Consider the following 21,173-nt stretch of genomic DNA (forward strand, 5'->3'; position numbering starts at 1 on the left):
ACTTTCACTGCTTTGACTGTTTCGTTAAATTCTTTCTCTCAAGCCGCCCTTCTTCATGACCATCTTGCCACTGTTGATGCTTTGACATATTTGTCGTGGCAGAAGGTCTGTCAGCGTAACAGCACTGGGTCACATTTTCCCTATGGCATAGACATGGCCCCCGTTGTTTTGCAGATCAATAAAAGAATCACAGAATAGTCCAGAATGTTCTGCCTCTGTCAAAATGATCAGGTTTACATGAAAACGTGGTAGAAAAGTTTCAGAGTCATAAAAGAATTGCAGTTGTTCACATGATATTTCCGCCTTGAAATACCAAGGGAAACTTGATAACAGATTTTCTTATGTGAATACTCGTATTCTTTGCAGGCCTGTGTCTTTGCACAGCTTGGGAAGAACTTATCACGATTACCTCTGTTACTCTGTGTTGTAAATATCAGAATGTTTTCAGTTAATCAACTGAAGCAGAATTCACTGTGTCAAGCTCTTAAAATGTATACAGAGAGAAGCATGTTCTTAATATCCCACTTCAACTCGGAATGAAATACTTACTGGATAATAAAAACTCTAAACTAATATTTTCTTAATTTCAAAGAAGCATACTTAAATTTCTGTTTTATGATTTTCAGAGATATATACTGCTTTGTTTTCTGTTCCCATGGAAAATGTCCTTATTTCGCGTTCACCTGGAGGCATTTGTCTTTATTTAACAGAATAGTTCTCTCTTTCCTTGAATATTTTCTGGAATATTGTACATGTGATAAGTGATGCGATGCGAACTGATGCTTCCCAGAAGTTTTACTGATTATGCAGTTTCAGGGAAATCTCCCATTTTATTTTTAACGATGTTCCCTCTTTCTTTTTTTTTTTTTTTTTGGGTCCAAAACACTTTACCAAAAGCCTGACTTTGGCTCCAGAGTGAAATGGGCATGGTTTCAATTCTGGCCCCGTCACTTCCCGCTGCAGGCCCCGAACAAGTTGTTTACACTTTGCAGGACTTAGTTTCCAGGATGTAATTTTTAGGATTTTTGTGAGGTTGCCTGTATTTATATCCGCTCAATAAATGTTAGCAATTGTTTTTATTTTCAGTAATGTTAATATTATTAGCACGACCACTGACTTATTAATTAGCGTTAGGGATTTTTTTAAACAAAAAAAAACATGACTTTGGAATATTCTGGTAGTTTGGTTCATATCTATGATAGACTTGAAAAACACATGATAAACTCGTGTTCTGTCCAGGCATAATATTTGAGGGCAAGTTACGTTGAACAATAAAGATGATATACTTACCGTTTTTCAACAGTGTGTAGGGTTTTTCTAAACCATGAACTTCAAGGACATATTCTATTTTAAGTAAAATTTATAATAAATATCTGTGGCCAAATTTCACAAAGTAATTGTAGAACAATGTGCAGGATCCGTAGGAGGTAGAATTGGCTCGGTGTTTCTGGAAAAATAGCTTTGTGGACTCAGGCACTTTTCTTCCTTCCCTTACTGTTCCTATTCAAGTAACTAAAAGGATATATTTTTGCTTTTCAGTCATTCAAGACTGCTTGCAACTGATCGCAGACAGTGACACACCTACTATACGAAAAGGTAATGAGATGGCCCCCCTGTAACTTTTCTACTCACACCTCTAAGATTCTGTTCAAACTTCATCACGAATCAGCTGTTTTCCTCAACTTCTTAGAATCAGGTGTAAAGTAAGAAACTTAACCGTTATCAAAATGATTGGGTAATAAATATTTAGGTGAATGTAATAATCCAACAAGCCGACTTATCTTAGAGACACTAACACTTAGAGATTTAAAATAATTAGTACTAAGCCAAAATCAGTACTAAGCCAAACTCAATTTTTTTTTTTTTAGAAATCATTTTGGCTTCTCTAATGACTTGAGATCTTCTTCACAAGTATTAATTCTCCTATTTGTTAGGTTTTAGAGATCTTAACAGGATGAAGATAGAACTGAACAGGTCATAAATATTTTATATTCATTAATTTATTAATAAATATATCGTATGTGCAAATAAACATAACACTTTTATGACAATCCAATGTGAGATGATTGCTTTCTATTTTACGTATATTGGTTGAGAACATGCAACGTCCAGTTACTGTGTGGGCAGTGGGGCTTAGCGATGAATAAGATACATATGTTCCTCGCTTTCACGGAATTTACCTTTTGATGACGGGAAAACAGGAAAAAAGAAAAAGCAAATGAACAAGTAAAATGTAGAATGAAAAAATTAAGTGTGATGGAGAGAAATAAAGCAGGCGAGGGGCTGGGGAATGTCTGGGCGGTGAACCAGAACAGGGAGTTCATGAGTGTCAGAGGGTTAAGCTGGGGGTCAGGAATGGGGAAACAAGAAGAAGCCCAGAGAATGAATTTGGATTGGCCTTTGTAATGATTGCCAAGAGTGCTATCTTCCATCTGTGTTTTTCTTTGTGACTTTAATTATCCTGAATGTAACGCAGATACTGAACTATTTGAGATTCCATTATTTATTGCTCTGCATTTTCCAAAATCATACGGTTGCAACCTTTAATAGGCAGCAGACTGTTTACTAAGGATTAAACTAAGGTCAGAAGAAGACCTTAGGACCAAAGATAAAATCTTTAACATATGACTTAGAAAAGGTTTGTTTCACACATTTGGCCCAAACAAAAATGCCGTGAATCACTCTAAAAGATGAGGCTGCTACTTGATCGTGAACATGACTTGCACAGAGTAGTATGCATGATCTCCACTGACTGAAGGGTGCTTGTGTGGGTGCTTCGCTCTTTGGACCCATGGGTCAGCCTTATGAGACCAGCAAGCCTTGAACAACATGTATTTGCTAGTGGGCATGGGCACTTAAGCACCATTGCTTTCCTGCATCCCATACATTTTTGTATGTTGTGTTTCCATTTTCCTTTCGTTCAGGATATTTTTTAATTTACCTTCTAAATATATATATTTTTAAATATTTATCTATTTTTGAGAGAAAAACAAAGCATGAACAGGGGAGGGGCAGAGAGAGAGAGACACACAGAACCTGAAGCAGGCTCCAGTCTCTGAGCTGTCAGCACAGAGCCTGACGCAAAGCTTGAACCCATGAGCCATGAGATCATAACCTGAGCCAAAGTTGGACACTCAACCGACTGAGCCACCCAAGTGCCTCTACCTTCTGATTTATCTTTGACCCATTAGGTGTTCAGGATTGTATTGTTTAATTTCCACATATTTGTGAATTTTCCAATTTTTCTCCTGTTACTGATTTCTAGTTTCATTCCATTGTGGTTGGAAAAGATGTTAGGTATGATTTCAGTCTTCTTAAATCTATTCAAATTTGTTTTGTGCCCTCACATTTTATTTATCTTTAAGAATTTTCTTTGTGCATCTAAGAAGAGTGCATATTCTGCTACTGTAGAATGAAACATTCTGTGCATATCTGTTAAGTGCAACTGCTCTGTAGTGTTGTTCAAGCACACTATTTCCTTATTATTTTCTTTTGGATGACCTATCCTTTATTGAATGTAGGGTATTGAATTTTCCTACTGTTATTGTATTGCTATCTATTTGTCTCTCCAAATCTGTTAACATTTGTTTTATACGTTTAGGGGCTCCAATGTTGAGTGTGTGTGTGTGTGTGTGTGTGTGTGTGTGTGTGTATGTATATACATAGTTGTTGTTTTATCCTCTTGATGAATCAATCCACTTGTCATCATGTAATGACCTTGTTCATCCCTTGTGACATGTTTTGACTTGTTGAAGTCTATTTTGTCTAATATAAGAGTAGCCACTTCTTGTCTCTTTTGTTTACCATTGGAGGAAATATTGTTATCCTGCCCTTCACTATGTGTGTCGTTAAAGCTGAGTGACTTTCTTGTAGACAGCGTATGGTTGGATTTTGTTTTTCTTTCAAATCATTCAGCCACTCAATGCCTTTTGATTGGGGAATTTAATCCATTTACATTTAAAGTAATTATTGATAGTGAGGACTTATTATTTTCCTTTTGTTAATTGTTTTCTGGCTGTTTCGTAGCTCCTTTGTCCCTTTCTTACTCTCTTGCTGTCTTTCTTTGCTGCTTATTTTGTGTACTGGTAGCTTCGATTCCTTTCTCTTTGTATTTTGAGTGTCTACTGCAAGTTTTTTATTTGTGTTTACCATGAGGCTTACATAAAACAGCTTAGTTACAGTAGTCTATTTTTTTTTAATTTTTTTTTAATGTTTATTTATTTTTGAGACAGAGAGAGACAGAGCATGACGGGGGAGGGTCAGAGAGAGAGGGAGACACAGAATCTGAAACAGGCTCCAGGCTCTGAGCCGTCAGCACAGAGCCCGACATGGGGCTCGAACTCACGGACCGTGTGATCATGACCTGAGCCGAAGTTGGACGCTTAACCGACTGAGCCACCCAGGCGCCCCTACAGTAGTCTTATTTTAAGCTGATAGCGACTTAACTTCAATTTCCTACAAAAACTACACTTTTACTTCTCCCTCCCCCACACTTTGTTACTGATATATGCCTGTTTACATCTTTCTATGTTGTGTATCTATTAACCAATTACTATAGTTATAATTCTTTTAATACTTTCATCTTTTAACTTTTATACTAGAGTTGAAAGTGATTTATAATTCACGATAGCCAATTCTTTCAGGTTTATGAAGATTTGTTTTATCCCTTTATTTATGTTGGGTTTTCTTGGTTCTTCATGTTCCTTGTAGAGTTGCTTTGTTACCTCTGCATTTGAAGAAGCACTACCTCTCCTACTCCCCATGGACTGACTTTCCCTGGAAGACACTTTCATTGGTCAGCAGTGCTTGATATCAGCCACTCTAAGGCCAGACAGGAGCAAGGTCCCCTTTGCTTCCTCCTTTCCTTCCTGGAGGAAAAGAATCTGTTCTCTGCTTCTCCTCAGTCATACAAAACAAAACAAAACAAAACAAAACAAAACAAAATTCTGGGTATAAGAGACTGTCCTGTCCTTTTCTTTGTTTCTAACTGTATCAAGCACCAAGCTCTTTTGGTTATTCCACACTAAGTACAGGGTGAGATGATGGAAACCAGCTCCCTAGAAGGCACTCTGAGAGGCCATAGGGCACAGGTGCACCCTTCAATCTCACCCCCCATGGGGGACTCACAGGCTGAGGCAGACTTCTTGGTGCTGAGCTACGCCTATTTGGGGGAGGGACTAAGGTGAATAAATTGAAACCGCTCCTCTTACCTATAAAAATGTGACTGCTTCTCAGTTTATGCTCTACTACTTAGCTTCTACTTCTTAGCTGGATTCTGAATTTCTTTTCAAGGTATCTCAGCACCAATATTATTGTTAAATCAATGTTTCTGTGCAGGGATGATGTGTAAGGCTCCCTACACTGCCATCTTGCTGACATAATCCATCATTCGGAACATTTGTTTATTTATTTATTTATTTATTTATTTATTTATTTATTTAAACGTTTATTCATTTTTGAGAGACAGAGAGAGACAGAGTGCGAGCAGGGGAGGGAAAAAGAGAGGGAGACACAGGATCTGAAGCAGGCTCCAGGCTCCGAGCTGTCAGCACAGAGCCCGACGCGGGGCTTGAATCCACGAAGCGTGAGATCATGACCGGAGCCAAAGTTGGATGCTTAACTGACTGAGCCACCCAGGCACCCCGATTCCATTCTTTTCTGTCAAGCCGTCATTCTCTTTACAAGCTTTCATTTGTTTGGGATTTTACAGATAAATATATTCGATACCCACTGCAGGTGCTTGCTTGTACTGTGCTTTCCTCATTCATCTCTTACTTTCTGGAATTTCATTCTTGAGTAGTTTACCCAAAATGGGCTCATGAAAAGAATGCTCACAAAGTTTTTGCACTGATAAAACTGTATCTTTGGGGGTGCCTGGGTGGCTCAGTAGGTGTGAGCGTACGACTTCAGCTCAGGTCACGGTCTCATGGTTCATGAGTTCGAGCCCTGCATCAGGCTCGCTGATGTCAGTGCTGAGCCTGCTTGGGACTCTCTGTCCCCCTCTCTCTGCCCCTCCTCTGCTCACTATCTCTCTTTCTCTCAAAAATAAACATTTAAACATTTATACATTAGGGACAGCTGTCTAGATACAAAATTCCCATTTCTTCTCTTGAGTTGTAGGAATTTCTCCACTGTCTTTGGGCATTAGATGCACATTAAAAAAAACTAAGGTAAGAGAAATTTTTCGTCTCATAAGTGGCTTGACTTTCTTGCCTGACTGTACAAAGAGTTATTTATTTACCTTAAAAAGGCAAAACTTATTTGGCTGTATATGTCAGGTTTGGCTATTATGATAGGTAGAATAACAGCCCTCAAAGGTGTCTACAGCCTGATCCCTGAAACTTTTGTGAGCATTTTACTTCATGTGGCAAAGGAGACTTTGCAGATGTGACTGAGATAAGAAATGTGAGGAAACTACCCTGGCGAGCCCAGTGTAATCACAAGGGTCCTCACAGAGGAAGCTGGTAGGGTCAGAGTCCAAGAAGGAGATGCGGTGATGAAAGCAAAGCTCGGAATGATGTGGTTGTTGCCTGGGAAAATAGAAGAGGCCACAAGGCAAGGGAAGTAGATGGACTAGAGGAGCTAGGAGAGGCAATGGATGGGTTTTCCAACTTCCAGAAGAAGCACTATCTTGCCAACACCATCTTGCCAACACCTTGAGTTTTGCCCAGCGAGACTTCTCATGTTTTGCACTGTGACATAATACATGTGTGTTGCTTTAAGCCACTGAGTTTGTGGTAATTTGTTACAGCAGCCACATGGAACTGGTGAATTTTGGAATCAACCTTTCTGGGCCCAGGATGTGGTTTCTCAGTCTGTGGTTGTTTTGCTTGACTTTTGTTGTTGCTGGTTTTTTCAGGGTTCCAGTTCTGTGTAGGATGGTAATTCTTTACCTGTCTTACATATTCTATAGCTGTACATTCTTTTCTCAAATTCTAAACTCGTTATTTCCATCTTCTTTTGGGTAAAACCAACTTTCCATTCTGAAACTTTTTATTTTCATTTAAATGAGGATTTTTCCTCCTCGTCTTCCAAGTTCTTTTAACCCGCACTGAAATTTCCAGGATGGTAAGATTCTAGATTTCTGTGTACATGTGAGGGCTTCTTCACCTTTAGGGAGTTGACTTTTGCTGGCTCTTTGTGAAGTTGGCCATTGCCGGGACCTGTCGCTATTTTCTCTGCCTCCTCTCTCCCCTTCCACACCCAGCCCAGGTGTGAGCTCAGTGACTTTGTTACCCTTTCAAGTTACTCTGGAAAACGTGCCATTTCTTTCTGTCCATTTCTTTCACATGACTTAACAGAGGTAAAGAAATGGCAGATGTATTTTCCTCAATCATGTCGATGGCAGAAGTCCCTTGTTTATTTCTGCTTTGCTACATAATTGTTTCGTAATTATTTCATAGAGGCGAAGATGAGATTTACTTTTAATCTCCCAGGAGAACTTAACACTTGATGACTGTTTCTTCTAGAAACACAGGCTTCCTGAAGTTTGTTTCTCTAACCATTCTCTTTTCGGCGTCTCCTTTTAAATCTCTTTGCAAATTACTCCTAAATGTATCTCCTCCATATTGGTGTCTTTCAAGACCTCTGATGTAGTCCTGTTCTCTTTTGTTTTCACCTTGTTTCTGTGGTGTTCTTAAATACTGTGTTGCGTTGTCATATACCAGCCACATGCTGATGGTTTGGATGTAAATCTTTAGCCCGAGCCACCAAGCTCCAAGCCTGTACACATCTCTTCCTTTACAACTTGGTGGCACCTCAGCCTCACTGTAGAACTTGTCCCCAGATCCCTTCCTGCAGTGTTCCTCTGTCATTTAGTGTGATGGCTGTGTCCCCCCTTCTCTAACCCAGAATGCTGGGTGTCATTCTTGACTGTTCCTGCTACCACCTTACGTTAATCTCAAAACCCTACGAGTTATTCCCCATGAATCCAACCTGCATTAATCCATTTTGCTCATTCCCATCTCACCATCCTGGTACAGACAGCCATCATCTCCCACCTTGGCTGGTTCTTTGTGCCCATTTTTGTACCTTTTCTTGCCTGGAAGCCGCATCGTGATATTTCTAAAAGATGGAATAATCATTTCTCTCCACTGCTCACAGCCCTACAGGGCCCTCCAGTTGCCCTCCATACAGCTCTGCCCCTCGGCCCCACCCGGCTGCATTTGTTTTCTCCTGATTTCCCTTGCTCCACCTCAGCTATGGAATCAAGCCTACAATAACTATGGATTTCCAGGCCACACTATACTTGCTTTATACAAAAAAATCACGATGTCTTGAACTGGTTTACTTTCTCTTTTTAAAAATGTGTTATCAATATTTTATCCCTTAAAACTACTTCCAGGAGCTGTACGATAATAACATTTAAAAATCAAGAGACGTCACCAATGTAGCAGCTCTGATCGACAGCTGCCGTCTGAGCATCTATTTTCAGCTGTTGAAGGAGGTAACACTGGGGGTACGAATGTTTGCAAGGAAACGTCCAATTCAGAAAATAGAATAAAAACCAAATATTAATGAAATAAGTCTGATTCTTCTATAAAATGTTGCCAACCTAAAATTTATGTATTTGTTATATGTCAGAACAGGAAAGATCTACTCTTTTAAGAGCGAACACTTTCAAGTGCATGCGTAAATTATTTTCACAAACTAATACTGGCATTCTTTTTATTGAATTTCGCAGGTCGTTGCACACATTAATTTTCTTAAGTTTTCAAAAACAGATCAGTACATCAAGTATGTACAGCTGAGTGGAGGTGGGAAGTTCAGCCTTTTATACACCACAGCACATCTGTATTTTAGCTGTGGACTAGCAAAGATAAAATAAGCAGTAATACTCTTGGAGTATACTTCCGAATTTTCAAATACTAACTATAAGTAGTAATGCATTCTGGTTTACAAAAGCATCCTACAGGGGCACCTGGGTGGCTCAGTCGGTTAAGCATCTGACTTCGGCTCAGGTCATGATCTCGTGGTTCATGGGTTCGAGCCCTGCGTCTGGGCTCTGTGCCGACAGCTCCGAGCTTGGAGCCTACCTTGGATTCTGTGTCTCCTTCACTCTCTGCTCCTCCCCCACTTGTGCTTTGTCTCTCTCGGTCTCTCAAAAACAAATAAATGTTAAAAAACAACGAGAAAAAAAAAAGAAAAGCATCCTACAGAATAGGCACTTCATGTGTATTTTTTTCATTAGCATTTCTCTGTAGTCTAATTTGCGTGTGAAAAATCTAAGCACGTTTTAAGATGTAGAAACACGTTATAATATTTATGCTTAAGTTTATAATTACTTTTAATTTACTGTTTCGTCTGTTTGCTTAAAGGATTCGACACTCATTCAGTAGCACGTATTCACTGAGTGCATATACTGTGCTGGGCTGTATTCTTGGCATTTGGCCTTAGGGAGTATAATTCGTGTGCGCGTGTGTGCGTGTATGTGGGTGTGTGTGCTGTGTGTGTGTGCAGTGGGGGACAAATGCAGACAGTACATTAAAACAGGTAACCATGCACTGACTCTCTTTAATGAGAACATTCCCAGCAAGATAGGATGAAATGCCAAAAGAAAATGCCGAGAGGACGTAAGAATATATACCTAGTAACTATTTGTTTTTCTTTCTTTGCTGACAATATAGCGGCGGAATTGGGTAAAAAGCACCTCACTGATTTTATAGATATAAGTATGGTGTAAAGAAATAGGAAATTAACCTACGACATTGAAAAAAAATGTTTAGTAAGTAAACATCTCTAGCCAGTTTTAGAACTCTGTGTGTTACTTTAGTTCACGAGTGATGTCGCATTTCACACGGTTTCAGTAACTAGCTCACAAAATGCTTTTAAAGTAAATAAACAAATACATAAATAACAGAATGCTTTTAAAAAACGATCGGATGCTGGCGGGTAGTTGCAGAGAACGCCCTGCCATTTTGAATTAGCTTATGTTTAAAGTTGAATTAGTTAATTCAGTAAATATTTGCTGGTCTGCTGGAGGCCAGGCATGGTGTCAGGCCCTGGGCAAACAGCAGAGAACCAAACATAAACAGTGTCTGAACCCAGAGAAGTCGGGATCCGAGATGTGTACTGTTTTGAAGGGAAAAGACACCTTTCTTTGGTCAGAGCATCAAGTAGGTACCCTCGGAACCCACGAGAGTAGCCGCCTTCAGTAAGAACAACCAGGATGATTAATTCTTCCTCGTATTTTCAGCTGTCTTTGAAAGTGCCTCGGGTACATGATCTCATTTAAACAAATGTGAAACTACCTTATTGTCATCTTGTCACTGAAATGATGCAGTATCAAAACGGGACGATGAGTTTGTCTCTGTGACTTGTAACTGGGGAGATCTTTTGTCCAGGGACTGTCACCATCCAGAGTGGCACTGGTGGGTTTTACTGAAGTAAAGCTTCCTCACAGACCTTGGGAACAGCAAAGCGAGGTGGTGAGGGGCCTGCCGGATACTGTGGGGGCATTGGCTCCCCTGGGGGACTGAGGCAGGTCCTGGGAATACACGAGAGGAGGGACAAGGGCACCTGTCTCTCCTCTCTGGCTCTCCCTCCCAGCGCCCACCCTGCACCTGTGGGCATGTCAACTGGGAGAGCTGCCTTAGGGAACTGAACTCAGGTTCAAGGGGTAGTTTGCTTTGTGTGATCACCTCGGGTCCTTTCCTTCTCCAAACATTCAGAAAATGCGTAGTTTTCGTTTTATATTTTTCCCTCAAGAATCCCATTTGGAAAAAGTTCAGATGTGACGGGTTGGCCTTCGGGGAGCTCGCTGAAGTGGGTGCATGCACTCAGCAGTTGTGTTTACGAATGTGAAAGCGTTACCAGCTGCTGTGTCCTACCGTGCAGCCCCTTTCAGAAATCCCCAGGGAACATTTTCTTTAAACTCAGTCTAGGACAAGTTGTTTTTTTCTTGAGCTTCTGGCATATTGTCCCATGGACTCTGAATTTGTTTATTGTTTCCCTTTTTGCTACGACCGAGGTGAAGCTTGGGGACGCGTGTGGTCCAACATGACCAATCATATGGGAACACTTTTTATACTATTTTAGACCACCACAGTTTCATTTTATTATTCTCTCTGTATGTTACCATTTCCCTCATCTTCTTTTCAATTATTTTATGCTATTTTACTTCTACCCTCCCCCCCAACCCCACATTTCTTAATCTGGCCTCAGGGTTCGCCGTTTACTCCAATTTTTACATGACGGTGAGAAACCCAGTGACTTTACACTGTGGATTCATAGGAGAGGAGCGTTTATACCCTCCTCAAGGGTGTCTGTCCCGAAGCACCATGTTCTGGCACAGAGATCGGGTCCCCTCCTGCCGACCCATTTTCTGTAGCTGCTGGCTGTTGTCTGCACCCTTCCTGGGGTTCTTCCACACCACAGCTCCCCTATCACTCCCCAGGGAAGCCGGAGGGGTCCCGGAGGAGAATTCATGTGCTGAGCACAAACCACTTTACTTGGATATTACAGAGGGACATTGCCAAGTTCCTTGACCATGTCCTAGGAAAGGCTATGTCTTGGGAACTTCCCACGCTCTCTGGAAGCTCTCTTCTGTTGCCCAGTGCACTGGGGAAGGGGCTTCTCCCCTGATGCCCTTCCCTAAATTCTCCCCCTGCTAGCCCCCTCCTCTCTGGGAAGCAAGGAACAACCAGAAAACTTGTGTAAGAGTGTTATTCAGAGACATTTGGTCCATTTTTTTTTTTCTTTTGCCTCCAACTCTGCCATGCAGACCGGGCTCCGTGATGAAAATTGCTGCAATACACAAGAACAAAAGAAAACGCAGAACATTCTTATGAAGTGTTTGCCCTCAGGTTCCTGTCTCCAATGGTTGTCCGGGTTAATGTGGCAAGCACAGCTGAAAAACCAGCAGAGCGCCCTGATTTGTCTTCTTTTCCTCTTTTTTTTTTTTCTTTTTTTTCCTTGAAGATGAAATTCAGTTCTAAGTTTCAGACTCGGTTTAGCAACTAAGCGGAGGTGAAAAACTGCTTTCCTCACAAGTTACTCTCTCCATCGTAGGAGCCTACACGTTCGTTCCGTGGCTGCTCAGCTTTAAAAGAGGAAGGGCCCTGGAAGAAAAGGAAAATAAAATCCTGGTGAAAGAAACCGGTTACTTCTTTATATACGGGCAGGTAGGTTCAACGCCCCACCTGTGCCACCGCCCAGTGCCTCCTTTTTGTGCTCGCTTCTGACAGAGTTCTTTGGTTTGTTCCTCAGGTTTTATACACGGATAACACCTTTGCTATGGGACACCTAATACAGAGGAAAAAAGTCCATGTCTTTGGGGACGAACTGAGTCTGGTGAATTTGTTCCGATGTATTCAAAATATGCCTGAAACACTACCCAATAATTCCTGTTATTCCGCTGGTAAATAACAGTTCTGTATAAATAGACAAAAAGACACTCCTTGATATGCTGTGCGTTTTTTATCCTCTTGAGTGATGAGCTGGTTCCTTTTAATCGAAACAGAAAAAATCGTTACTAAGAGTTCTATCCCGTTTCTATACATTGAGAGAGGGCACAAACTCAGAGCTGTCAACACTGAGAGCAATTCTAAACTGCGTTTTCTTCAGCAGGTAAAACTGTATAATAACGACAGCAGTGATAATAGAACGAGAACGGTCACCACGTGCCCGGCGACCTTGTCTGTCCTTTACCTGTGCTCCTTCACAGGATCCGCCCTGTTGAAGGGAGGCAGAATCCAGACACAGGGAGGCAGCACACGGTGTCCTAGCTTGCAGAGTTTCTAAGTTCCAGAACTTGGCATAAACCACCCGGTGTGACCCCAGAGTGGGAGCCCCCAAAGCTTTTCTTTTTTCTTTTTTTCTTTTCTTTTTTGTTTTTAAGGGCTGCTAGAGAATGCCCTGGCCGGTTTGAGGGTCTGGTCAAGTTGCACAGTGGCTTTCTCTCAGCCTCATACAGGTGACCTCTGGTGGAAAGGGACAGCAGACGGATGGCTTTGGGATGTGAACATGTAGGCGCAAGGCTGTCGCAGCCCAGGGGCCCTGAAGACGCAGAGAGAAAAGAGGAAGGGTGGGATTTGTTCGTGTCAGGCCTTTGGGCTGTATTTGCCTACATAGTCTTTATTTCGTGGTGGGGGTGAATTCATCAAAGCTGGTGTTGGGCAGGTGGGGGGAGCCCATATTTGCCTTAAACACATTGATTCCTCCCTGGTGGTTTTGACAAATCCAATGGAGAACCCCGAGGAATGTCTTCAGTTCCAGACCGTTCCCGTGAAAAGACAGCGTGAAACACAGGCCCGGGGACTGGCCACTCTATTTGAAGCACTAACTCGCAAAGCTGTCTGCCGACAAGTACACAAGAAACCAATTGGGAAGGAAGGAAAATAGTTCATAAAAACGGAGACGATTGTCATTCTGGATCCACTGCCTTAAATAGATGTTATGGGATGACGAGGAAGTGTGTTAAATTGAAACTCCCTCATTTTCATAAAGAAAAGCTCCCCTGTGCCCAGCGATGACCAAAGTCCTGCTGTTGCAGGATCCTTGGAAATGGCGAGGCCGCCCCCCGTCTGTGCTGTTCACATGCAGCAGTAATTACGGCTTCGCGAGCTGCTCGTGGAGGCTTTCTAGTCATCTGCCCCTCCGCTTTCACAGTCTCGGCCACACTTCCTAGCTGCCCGCTTTTTAAGAGTAGTTAACTGCCGTAAAGCTGAGTCTCAATGCCTGTGGCGTAGTATCATCCATGAGAACCGTTCTCTAGGACACCTCAGGTTTGCAATTTTAATCTGCTCTGGGGCAAATCTGTTTAAAACCATTAAAAACTACAGATTTGTATCTGAGTGCGTGAAGCGCTTCCATACAGAATACCCTGGAAAAAATGTAGGTGGTCCATGTGAGGAGCCCAGCAGAAGACCAGGCGCCTCTTTACACACTTACTCACTATCTCATGAACAAACTGAGTGTGTCTGTTGTAGAAGGTACAGCCGATAGCTATAATCTGGAAGACTCGAAATAGCCAATAACTCAGCATTAGAATTTTAAACAGAACCTACTTGAAAATAGTTCACACTGACTTTGAGAGTTAGCATTACTTAATGCTCTGTGATCAATAGCCTTTCCGAAATACTAGATTATCTTCAGTCTTTATAACAACTGATTTCTTCAACAAATAAATTCCAATCTATTTTTTTTCTTTCTACTATTTAATGTAGTCATCAAATGCCTTGCTAATCCTGAAAAGTGTACAATTACCCTTCACAGTACCTGAAACTATGTTCTTTTGTTTGTTGTCTGTCTTAGTTCATTACAAAAACAAACAAACAAACAAACAAACACCCAAGATCCTTGGAGACAGAGTCTTTTGTAATTCTGATCACAGCTCTTGTGTGTCTTGAAAGGTGCCTGGCACATCATTAAGTATTCAGTAAATAAACACTGACTGTCCACTGTCACTGAGGAGATCTGGGTGCTTTGGGTTTGATGATGGATGTTAACATATGTAACATAGTTCCTATAATACATTTTCACTGCATATTCATGAAAACGCAACTACCTTTTAAATTATTGGTTGAAAGTATTAGCAGTTTTGATATTATTTTGTTTGTTGGTTTCTTTGTTTTTTCTCCTCCTTCCTTTTCCCTCCTATTTTCCTTTTAACATGGGGTCCGTATTGGGGTCCGCATCGTTGTGCTTACTGAGTGTAGTTCCCGAGTTGTGTTTTGTATTCCTGAATCACAGGATGCATCACTGTAAACTAGGCACACACAGATTTATCGATCAGTTTTGAGAAGCTAAGTACTTTCGTGCTTTTGGTTATAAAGTCAGATATGGTCATTTAAGGAAATGTGAAATATAGAAGGCTGTAAAAAATAATGCAAATGAGTCCTAATCCTATGGTCTGGACTGAAGAGAAAACTATGTTAGCATATAAGCTTTGCTAATGAATGGTGTTTTGTTTTTTATTTTTAACAATGTGTGCATTTTATGTGCACCTTTAAGTGTGTACGTGCAGCATACCCACACTGCACGGTGTGTGTCGTTTTTTTCTACTTAGTGTTTTTGCTTAACGTTATTATAAATAGTTTTCTTTGTCAATATAAGGAAGCAAAACCACTTTTAACCATATACTATCCCATCAAGACGACGTGCTATGATTACTTAACTTTTTTTCTTACCACCAGACATTGGTTTCCGTTCAGCGTCTCCATTTTATCGACAGTAGGTGGTAAACACAGTTATATCTGTTGTCATTCCTTCTGCTCATTTGCTTTAGCTGTTTCTGTTTGCCGGCTGGTGGAATGGTGTAACTGGTTCAGACGTCTACCGGTGTGATTTGAGGTGTGCATGCCGATGTTAGCATTTTCCCAACATGACTTAGTTTTATTTAATACGCGTCCTTCCCCCCCCCCCCCCCCCCGCATCGTACAACCACTTAAAGTCCCTGTAAATCACTGTTTTCCAGGCATCGCAAAGCTGGAAGAAGGAGATGAACTCCAACTGGCAATACCGCGGGAAGACGCCAAAATATCGCAAGATGGAGATGGCACGTTTTTTGGAGCATTGAAACTTCTGTGACCTACTTCTACCTTGTTCACGGCGAATTCCTTCCTTTCCCTGTGCCTCTAAGGAGAGAACACTTCACTGGAAATACCAGAGGACGAAAACCAGGAGTTACCGAACTCTTTTCTGTGAGCTATTTGTTTTGATTTGCTGAACCTAGAGCAAAACAGGAAATTGAACAGACAGCCGCAGCCCGGGGGTGTCATGTGAATTACAAGAAATAGAACCCGTTTGAGGAAAGATAGAAGTAGCCCTCTCACTATAAAAGCGTTGAGCAACTTAGGCATCGCGGCTTGGCTGGTAGCAAACACAGGTTTCCAAGGGGCGATAATCCTATTTCTTCCTAAACGGCATTCCGTTGTGCGCTGGGGAACAAGTGCCCATGTCCGCAGGACCTTAATTGAGACATTTTGGGAAATCTCAGGATTCATCCCCTCTATGTTAAATATGCCCCCCCACCTCTTCCAGTTAACGTTGTAGGAAGTAAGAAAAAAAAAAAAAACCTTACAGAAATCTTGCGTTCAACATTTAAAAAAGTAATGAAATAAAGCTTCCATTTCAATGTATTATACGGTTGGACTTAAAATAAAATACAAGCACTATTTAAAGGTTTTTGGTTTATTTCAAGTTTGCAATTTTTGTCTGTAATATTCCGTATCACCTGATGGAACACCAGATAACACTTACCACGTATTTTTCCTAGCTTATTCAGTTACTTCAGAAACTTTTCCTGTAGGGTCATTCCAATTCTCATGCACATAAGCATTCAGCGAAAAAATACCTTTAATTATTCTGTAAAAATAAAATCTCCAGTAGAAGTTAATGAGTACATTTACAATAATGGAATGTATTTTCTCTTGATCTGTTCTTTTTTGTAAACTGCTGCTGGTATCCCAGCCTTTCAAAAGAGCACTCATGTTATTAGCTTTACAGAAGTCGAGGCTTCACTAAGGTTCTTGGCATCCTGAAGGATGTTACGTGCCGTGTGCTTGTTAAACGGATCCTGATACGCTGGGGACGCTATCCTCATTTTTGTCTAATAGGGAATCACGTTTGTGGATGCTGGCATAGTTATCTTTATAACGTCAGTCTCCCTTGTTTTGCTTGTCTTTTTAAAAATGTCACTGGTGTAGAGTTTACTTCATTCAACAATGTCCTTCTAGCTTAAACAGCTTATGCTGTTTGCTTAATTGCAAAATCTAGCTTAAACAGTAAATGCAAGAATAGACCCTGGGCTACAGTAATTCACTCCAGTCTACACTGAAGTGTTGTTAACAATGTGCTTTTCAAGACAACACAGAGAAGGATTTGTATTTTGCGTTCAAGATTAAACTTTCTTTAGAACTCTGATTTCCACAATTTTGGCTTTTTGGTTAAAGTCAAATATATTTTGCAACGTATTTTGTTTTACAAAAGTATAATTAAACAGTATAGGCAGAGCAAGAGTCCTGATCGAGGAGGTGAGTCATTTTCCTAGTGTTGCTGCTAACGTGAGTCACCAAATAAAAATCTTCGGTGCCTTCTGCCTGGCTTTTTTATTGGGTTTGGCTGACACTACCCCTCTTTTGGTTTGTCCCCATATAACTAAATGTCATTTTAAAAATTCAGGCAATGGAGTGCCTGAGTGGCTCAGTGGGATGAGCGTCACGCTTCAGCTCAGGTCACGATCTCGCCGTTCCCAAGTTCGAGCTCCGCGTCGGGCTCTGTGCTGACAGCTCAGAGCCTGGAGCCTGCTTCCGATTCTGTGTCTCCCTCTCCCTCTGCCCCTCCCCTGCTTGCGCTCTGTCTCTGTCTCTCTCTCTCAAAAATAAATAAACATTAAAAAAACATGTTAAAAAAAGTATTTGAAATTATGAATATTTTACATATTTCAAACAGGATTTGTTCACATCAATACTATATATATATAAAGATCTACACTGAGTATTTCTTGGAGCATATGGTTAAAGAAGGCCATGCTACGGATCCACAGGCTTGCACACCAAGCTACTGTGATCGACAGCTGGCCGCCTTGTTCTTCTTTGATGACTTAGCATCATTTATCAGCAGGTGCAGAATTCAGCCACATAGACTATACTTACAGTTTAAAGCAGCATTGCAATGTGAATCCTGTCTTCCTCGAGTGTGAAACTGTGCAGAAAGTGAGACTGGTTCAGGGAGTGTATTTAGCAATGAGGACGTGGGTCGGAGGTGAGGTGACGCGGTGCGGGGACGGGGGTGTTCCAGTGCAATGCACCGGTGGTCCCGCTTCCCTCTTTTCTATCCTGCCCCCAGTTGACTTTAGGAAAAATGAGGTTACCCTGGGACTTCGTGTGACAGCGCTTGCAAGGTTAAGTGTGTGGGCCCAACCAACCAGACGCCCTGGTCTTAAATGTGAAGTCAGGATTGGGCTAGTAAATAGCTCCTCGAGGGTGTGGACTTGCCGTCTGTTGGGGACAGTCCATCCAGCAGCCAGCAAGTGTCCACGATGAAGTGACGTGCAGCCCACCTGACGCCTGCAGAAATCAGCTGTACTTCTCAGTCCTTGTGCAGAGAGGGGACCTGCCAGCCTGGTTTGCTCTGGGGGCATCAGCTCACTGATAGAAGAACCGAATAAACCCTTTTGTAGTTTGGGTTAGGAATCCGGCTTGCCCGCCCTGGAGGAGAGGTTGTAACCCCTGAGCAGCGCCGCAGGACGGGCTTCGGCTCCCTCCTTGCTTTACAGTTTTCCACTCGGTTGCTAAGACAGAAATCTAGACTCATTATGTGAAACAGGACGTTTAAACTTCTTTTTTGAAATACGGACGTTTTATTTCAAAACATGCATGCAATAAGATGCCATACCTCGGGGGTGCAACTTGGTGACACGTTTTTACAAAGTGGGCATCCCCCTGTAGCCACCCCCAAATCTAACTATGGAACACTGTCAGTCCCCCACCCGTCCCGCCCCCCCCCCCCAACCCTGCCCTTCTTGCAGAAAAACACTTATTTGGAAACAATGCTGGGGGTGTGTGACCACAGCAAACCCCCTCAGGCTTAAGGTTCCTCTTAACAATGGAACAGACCCCACCTACTCCCCCTCAGGGTTCCTTCGGGAATTTGATGAAAGACATACTTATGGCCAGAGACCACCCCTCCTACAATGGAAAGGAGCCCATCAGGAATGGACAACCCAGCATCTAGAGCGATCCTACCAACAAGGGTAGAGCCTGAGAAGGACCGAGGGGGAAGGCATGGGGGAGGGGGAGGGCTGACCAGAACCTTATAAAACAAGGACCCTCCCCTACAGTCCTCGGCGTTCACTTTCCAATGTCCCCTCTCGGCAAAGAGAGCTTTTCTACTACTCTTCCCTTCTGATCTTACACTTTTAATAAACTTCTGCCCGATGCTCATTCTGTGTCCCCCTCTTCCTTCTTCCAAGTGGCAAGACAACAAACCCCGGGTATTGTGGTGAAAAATCCTGCAACATTATCCTGGTGTGATCCTTACCAATATTTAGAATATAGTACACTTCATGGGCCGACTGGGGGGCTCAGTCGGTTATAAGCGTCCGACTTTGGCCCCGGTCATGATCTCACGGTATGTGAGTTCGAGCCCCGCGTCGGGCTCTGTGCTGACACCTCGGAGCCTGGAGCCTGTTTCCCATTACGTGTCTCCCTCTGTCTCTGCCCTTCCCCCGTTCATTCTCTGTCTCTCTCAAAAATAAATAAACACTAAAAAAATGTTTTAGAATATAGGACACTTCGTTTTGTATGTGTGAAAAGCTGTTAGGCGGGAGGTCCCTTCTACTTGCTAGATGAGATGCTGGCTGAATCATTTCATAAAGCTAATTAGATCTTAATAAGTGAATAAATTAGGAAAGAAGGAAAGAAAGAAAAGAAAAGAAAAGGAAGGAAAAGAAGAGAAAAGAAAAAAGAAAAGAAAAGATGTTAGGCAAATTGTTTTGTTTTATCTAATTTTTTAGGGCACACTGGATTTATTGTTTTTTGGGCTTATTTATTTATTTATTTTGAGAGAGAGAGAAAGTGGAGAGGCAGAGTGAGGGAGAATCCCAAGCAGACCCCGCACCGTCAGCACAGAGCCTGACACGGGGCTCAAACCCACAAACCTTGAGAAATCGACCTGAGCTGAGATCGAGAGTCAGACGCTTGAGCAACTGAGCCTCCCAGGCGCCCCCACACACTGTCTTTAAAGCTAATCACATATCCTGTTATGACACCGACCTGTCCATTGAGACGGGCCCAGGGGCTAGTCGTTGCAGAGGAGCAAACAACTACACTACCAAACAACCATATGCCTGGTAGGCAGCAGAACAACTTAATTTCTGTGTCTCCCTCTTCCCTCTCTATAAAACTGGCAGTAACTTCTCACAAAGGCACACACAGGCGCACACACACTTCCACACGCACCCCTGGACCTCACGACCGAAAGCAGCACTTGGCGACGGAACTGGCTTCTGGGCTGCAGAGGCTGCTGTTCCTGGTTAGTCCTCTGCTGTCCCCATCTTGAAACTTGTCATACTTTTGAACAAGGGGCTGTGCCTTCTCATTTTGCACTGGGCCCTGAAAATTCCGGAGGGGTCCTGCCTGGAGCTCGCGGAGAGGAGTACAGGGTGGTGAGTAAGGGCTCCTCTCGAGGGCGGTGCCCCTGGAATTCAAGGCCTTTCTGGGCTGTTCCCTGGCTGGATTGTTTGGGATTCGGGGGTAGGGGTACTGCTCAGGTGACCGAGTTGTTGGGAGAAATGAACATGTGAAAGAACAGAATGGTGCCTGGCATGTTATATGTGTTAAATGTTGTTGCTTAAAAGATACACACACACACACACACACACACACACACAGAAGAGGGGTTGTCATTGGAATTCAAAAGAAGTAAAGAGACACGCACTGTTTGGTTTTATAAATTAGCAGGAAATTGAAGAAATCTGGTTTTGTTGTTTGGTTTTAAGTTATCTTGAATAGACCAAAACTAAAAGAAGAAGAAGAAGAGGAAGAGGAGGAAGAAGAAGAAGGAGGAGGAGGAGGAGAAGGGGGGAGGAGGAGGGAGGGGGGAGGAGGAGGGGAAGGAGGGGGGAGGAGGAGGGGGAGGAGGAGGGGGAGGAGGAGGGGGAGGAGGAGGGAGGAGGAGGGAGGAGGGGGGAGGAGGAGGAGGAAGGGGAGAAGAAAGAAAGAAACAAGAAAGAGAGAACAGGCCTCTGCCCCCCCCCCCCGGTTTGGGAACACCACTCTGTCCAGCCCTTCTTCAGGTCCCAGAAGAACACCTGTCCTTACCCAACAGTGCCAGTGAAAAACAGTTGTGACTACACCCTGCCCTGGACACTAAGCATTTCCCAGGTTCAGGGACAGGTGGGGCAAGAGCATCCGTAGGGAGCCGAGGTCATCCTAAATGTAACCTGATAGGAGCGAAAGAACCGGGATTCAGGGGATCAGGTGCCAGTGGCGAGAAACTCGGAAAGGGGGTGGGGTTTGGTGAGAAAAAAAATGTCCTCAAAAACGATTCTCCTGGGTCTGGAGACACCCATGCAAGCCCAGCCTGCGGTGTGAGCAGACCAGGGGGCTCTGCTCACACCCCCTCAGGATCGCCCCGACTGCCTCCTTCCAAACCTGAGGAACAGCTGATCCCCATGCAGGGTCTCGCTCATCAGGGAGGGAGCATCCTGTTGGGGTCCCCGGTCACCCACT

General features: G+C 42.8%; 1 protein-coding gene across 1 annotated transcript in view; it reads left to right on the forward strand.

Moving 5' to 3' along the window:
• TNFSF13B (TNF superfamily member 13b) overlaps nucleotides 1–16,020 on the forward strand; it is a 29,579-nt gene extending 13,559 nt beyond the window's left edge. The window contains exons 3-6 of the mRNA XM_042980036.1: nucleotides 1,540–1,596; nucleotides 12,010–12,122; nucleotides 12,208–12,358; nucleotides 15,416–16,020. Coding sequence (XP_042835970.1) covers nucleotides 1,540–1,596; nucleotides 12,010–12,122; nucleotides 12,208–12,358; nucleotides 15,416–15,528 — 434 coding nt within the window. The 3' untranslated portion in view covers nucleotides 15,529–16,020. The remainder of the gene's footprint in view (nucleotides 1–1,539; nucleotides 1,597–12,009; nucleotides 12,123–12,207; nucleotides 12,359–15,415) is intronic.
• Nucleotides 16,021–21,173: the final 5,153 nt, after the last annotated feature.

Source organism: Panthera tigris, chromosome A1 (genome assembly GCF_018350195.1).
Source record: "Panthera tigris isolate Pti1 chromosome A1, P.tigris_Pti1_mat1.1, whole genome shotgun sequence".
Classification (NCBI taxonomy): domain Eukaryota; kingdom Metazoa; phylum Chordata; class Mammalia; order Carnivora; family Felidae; genus Panthera; species Panthera tigris.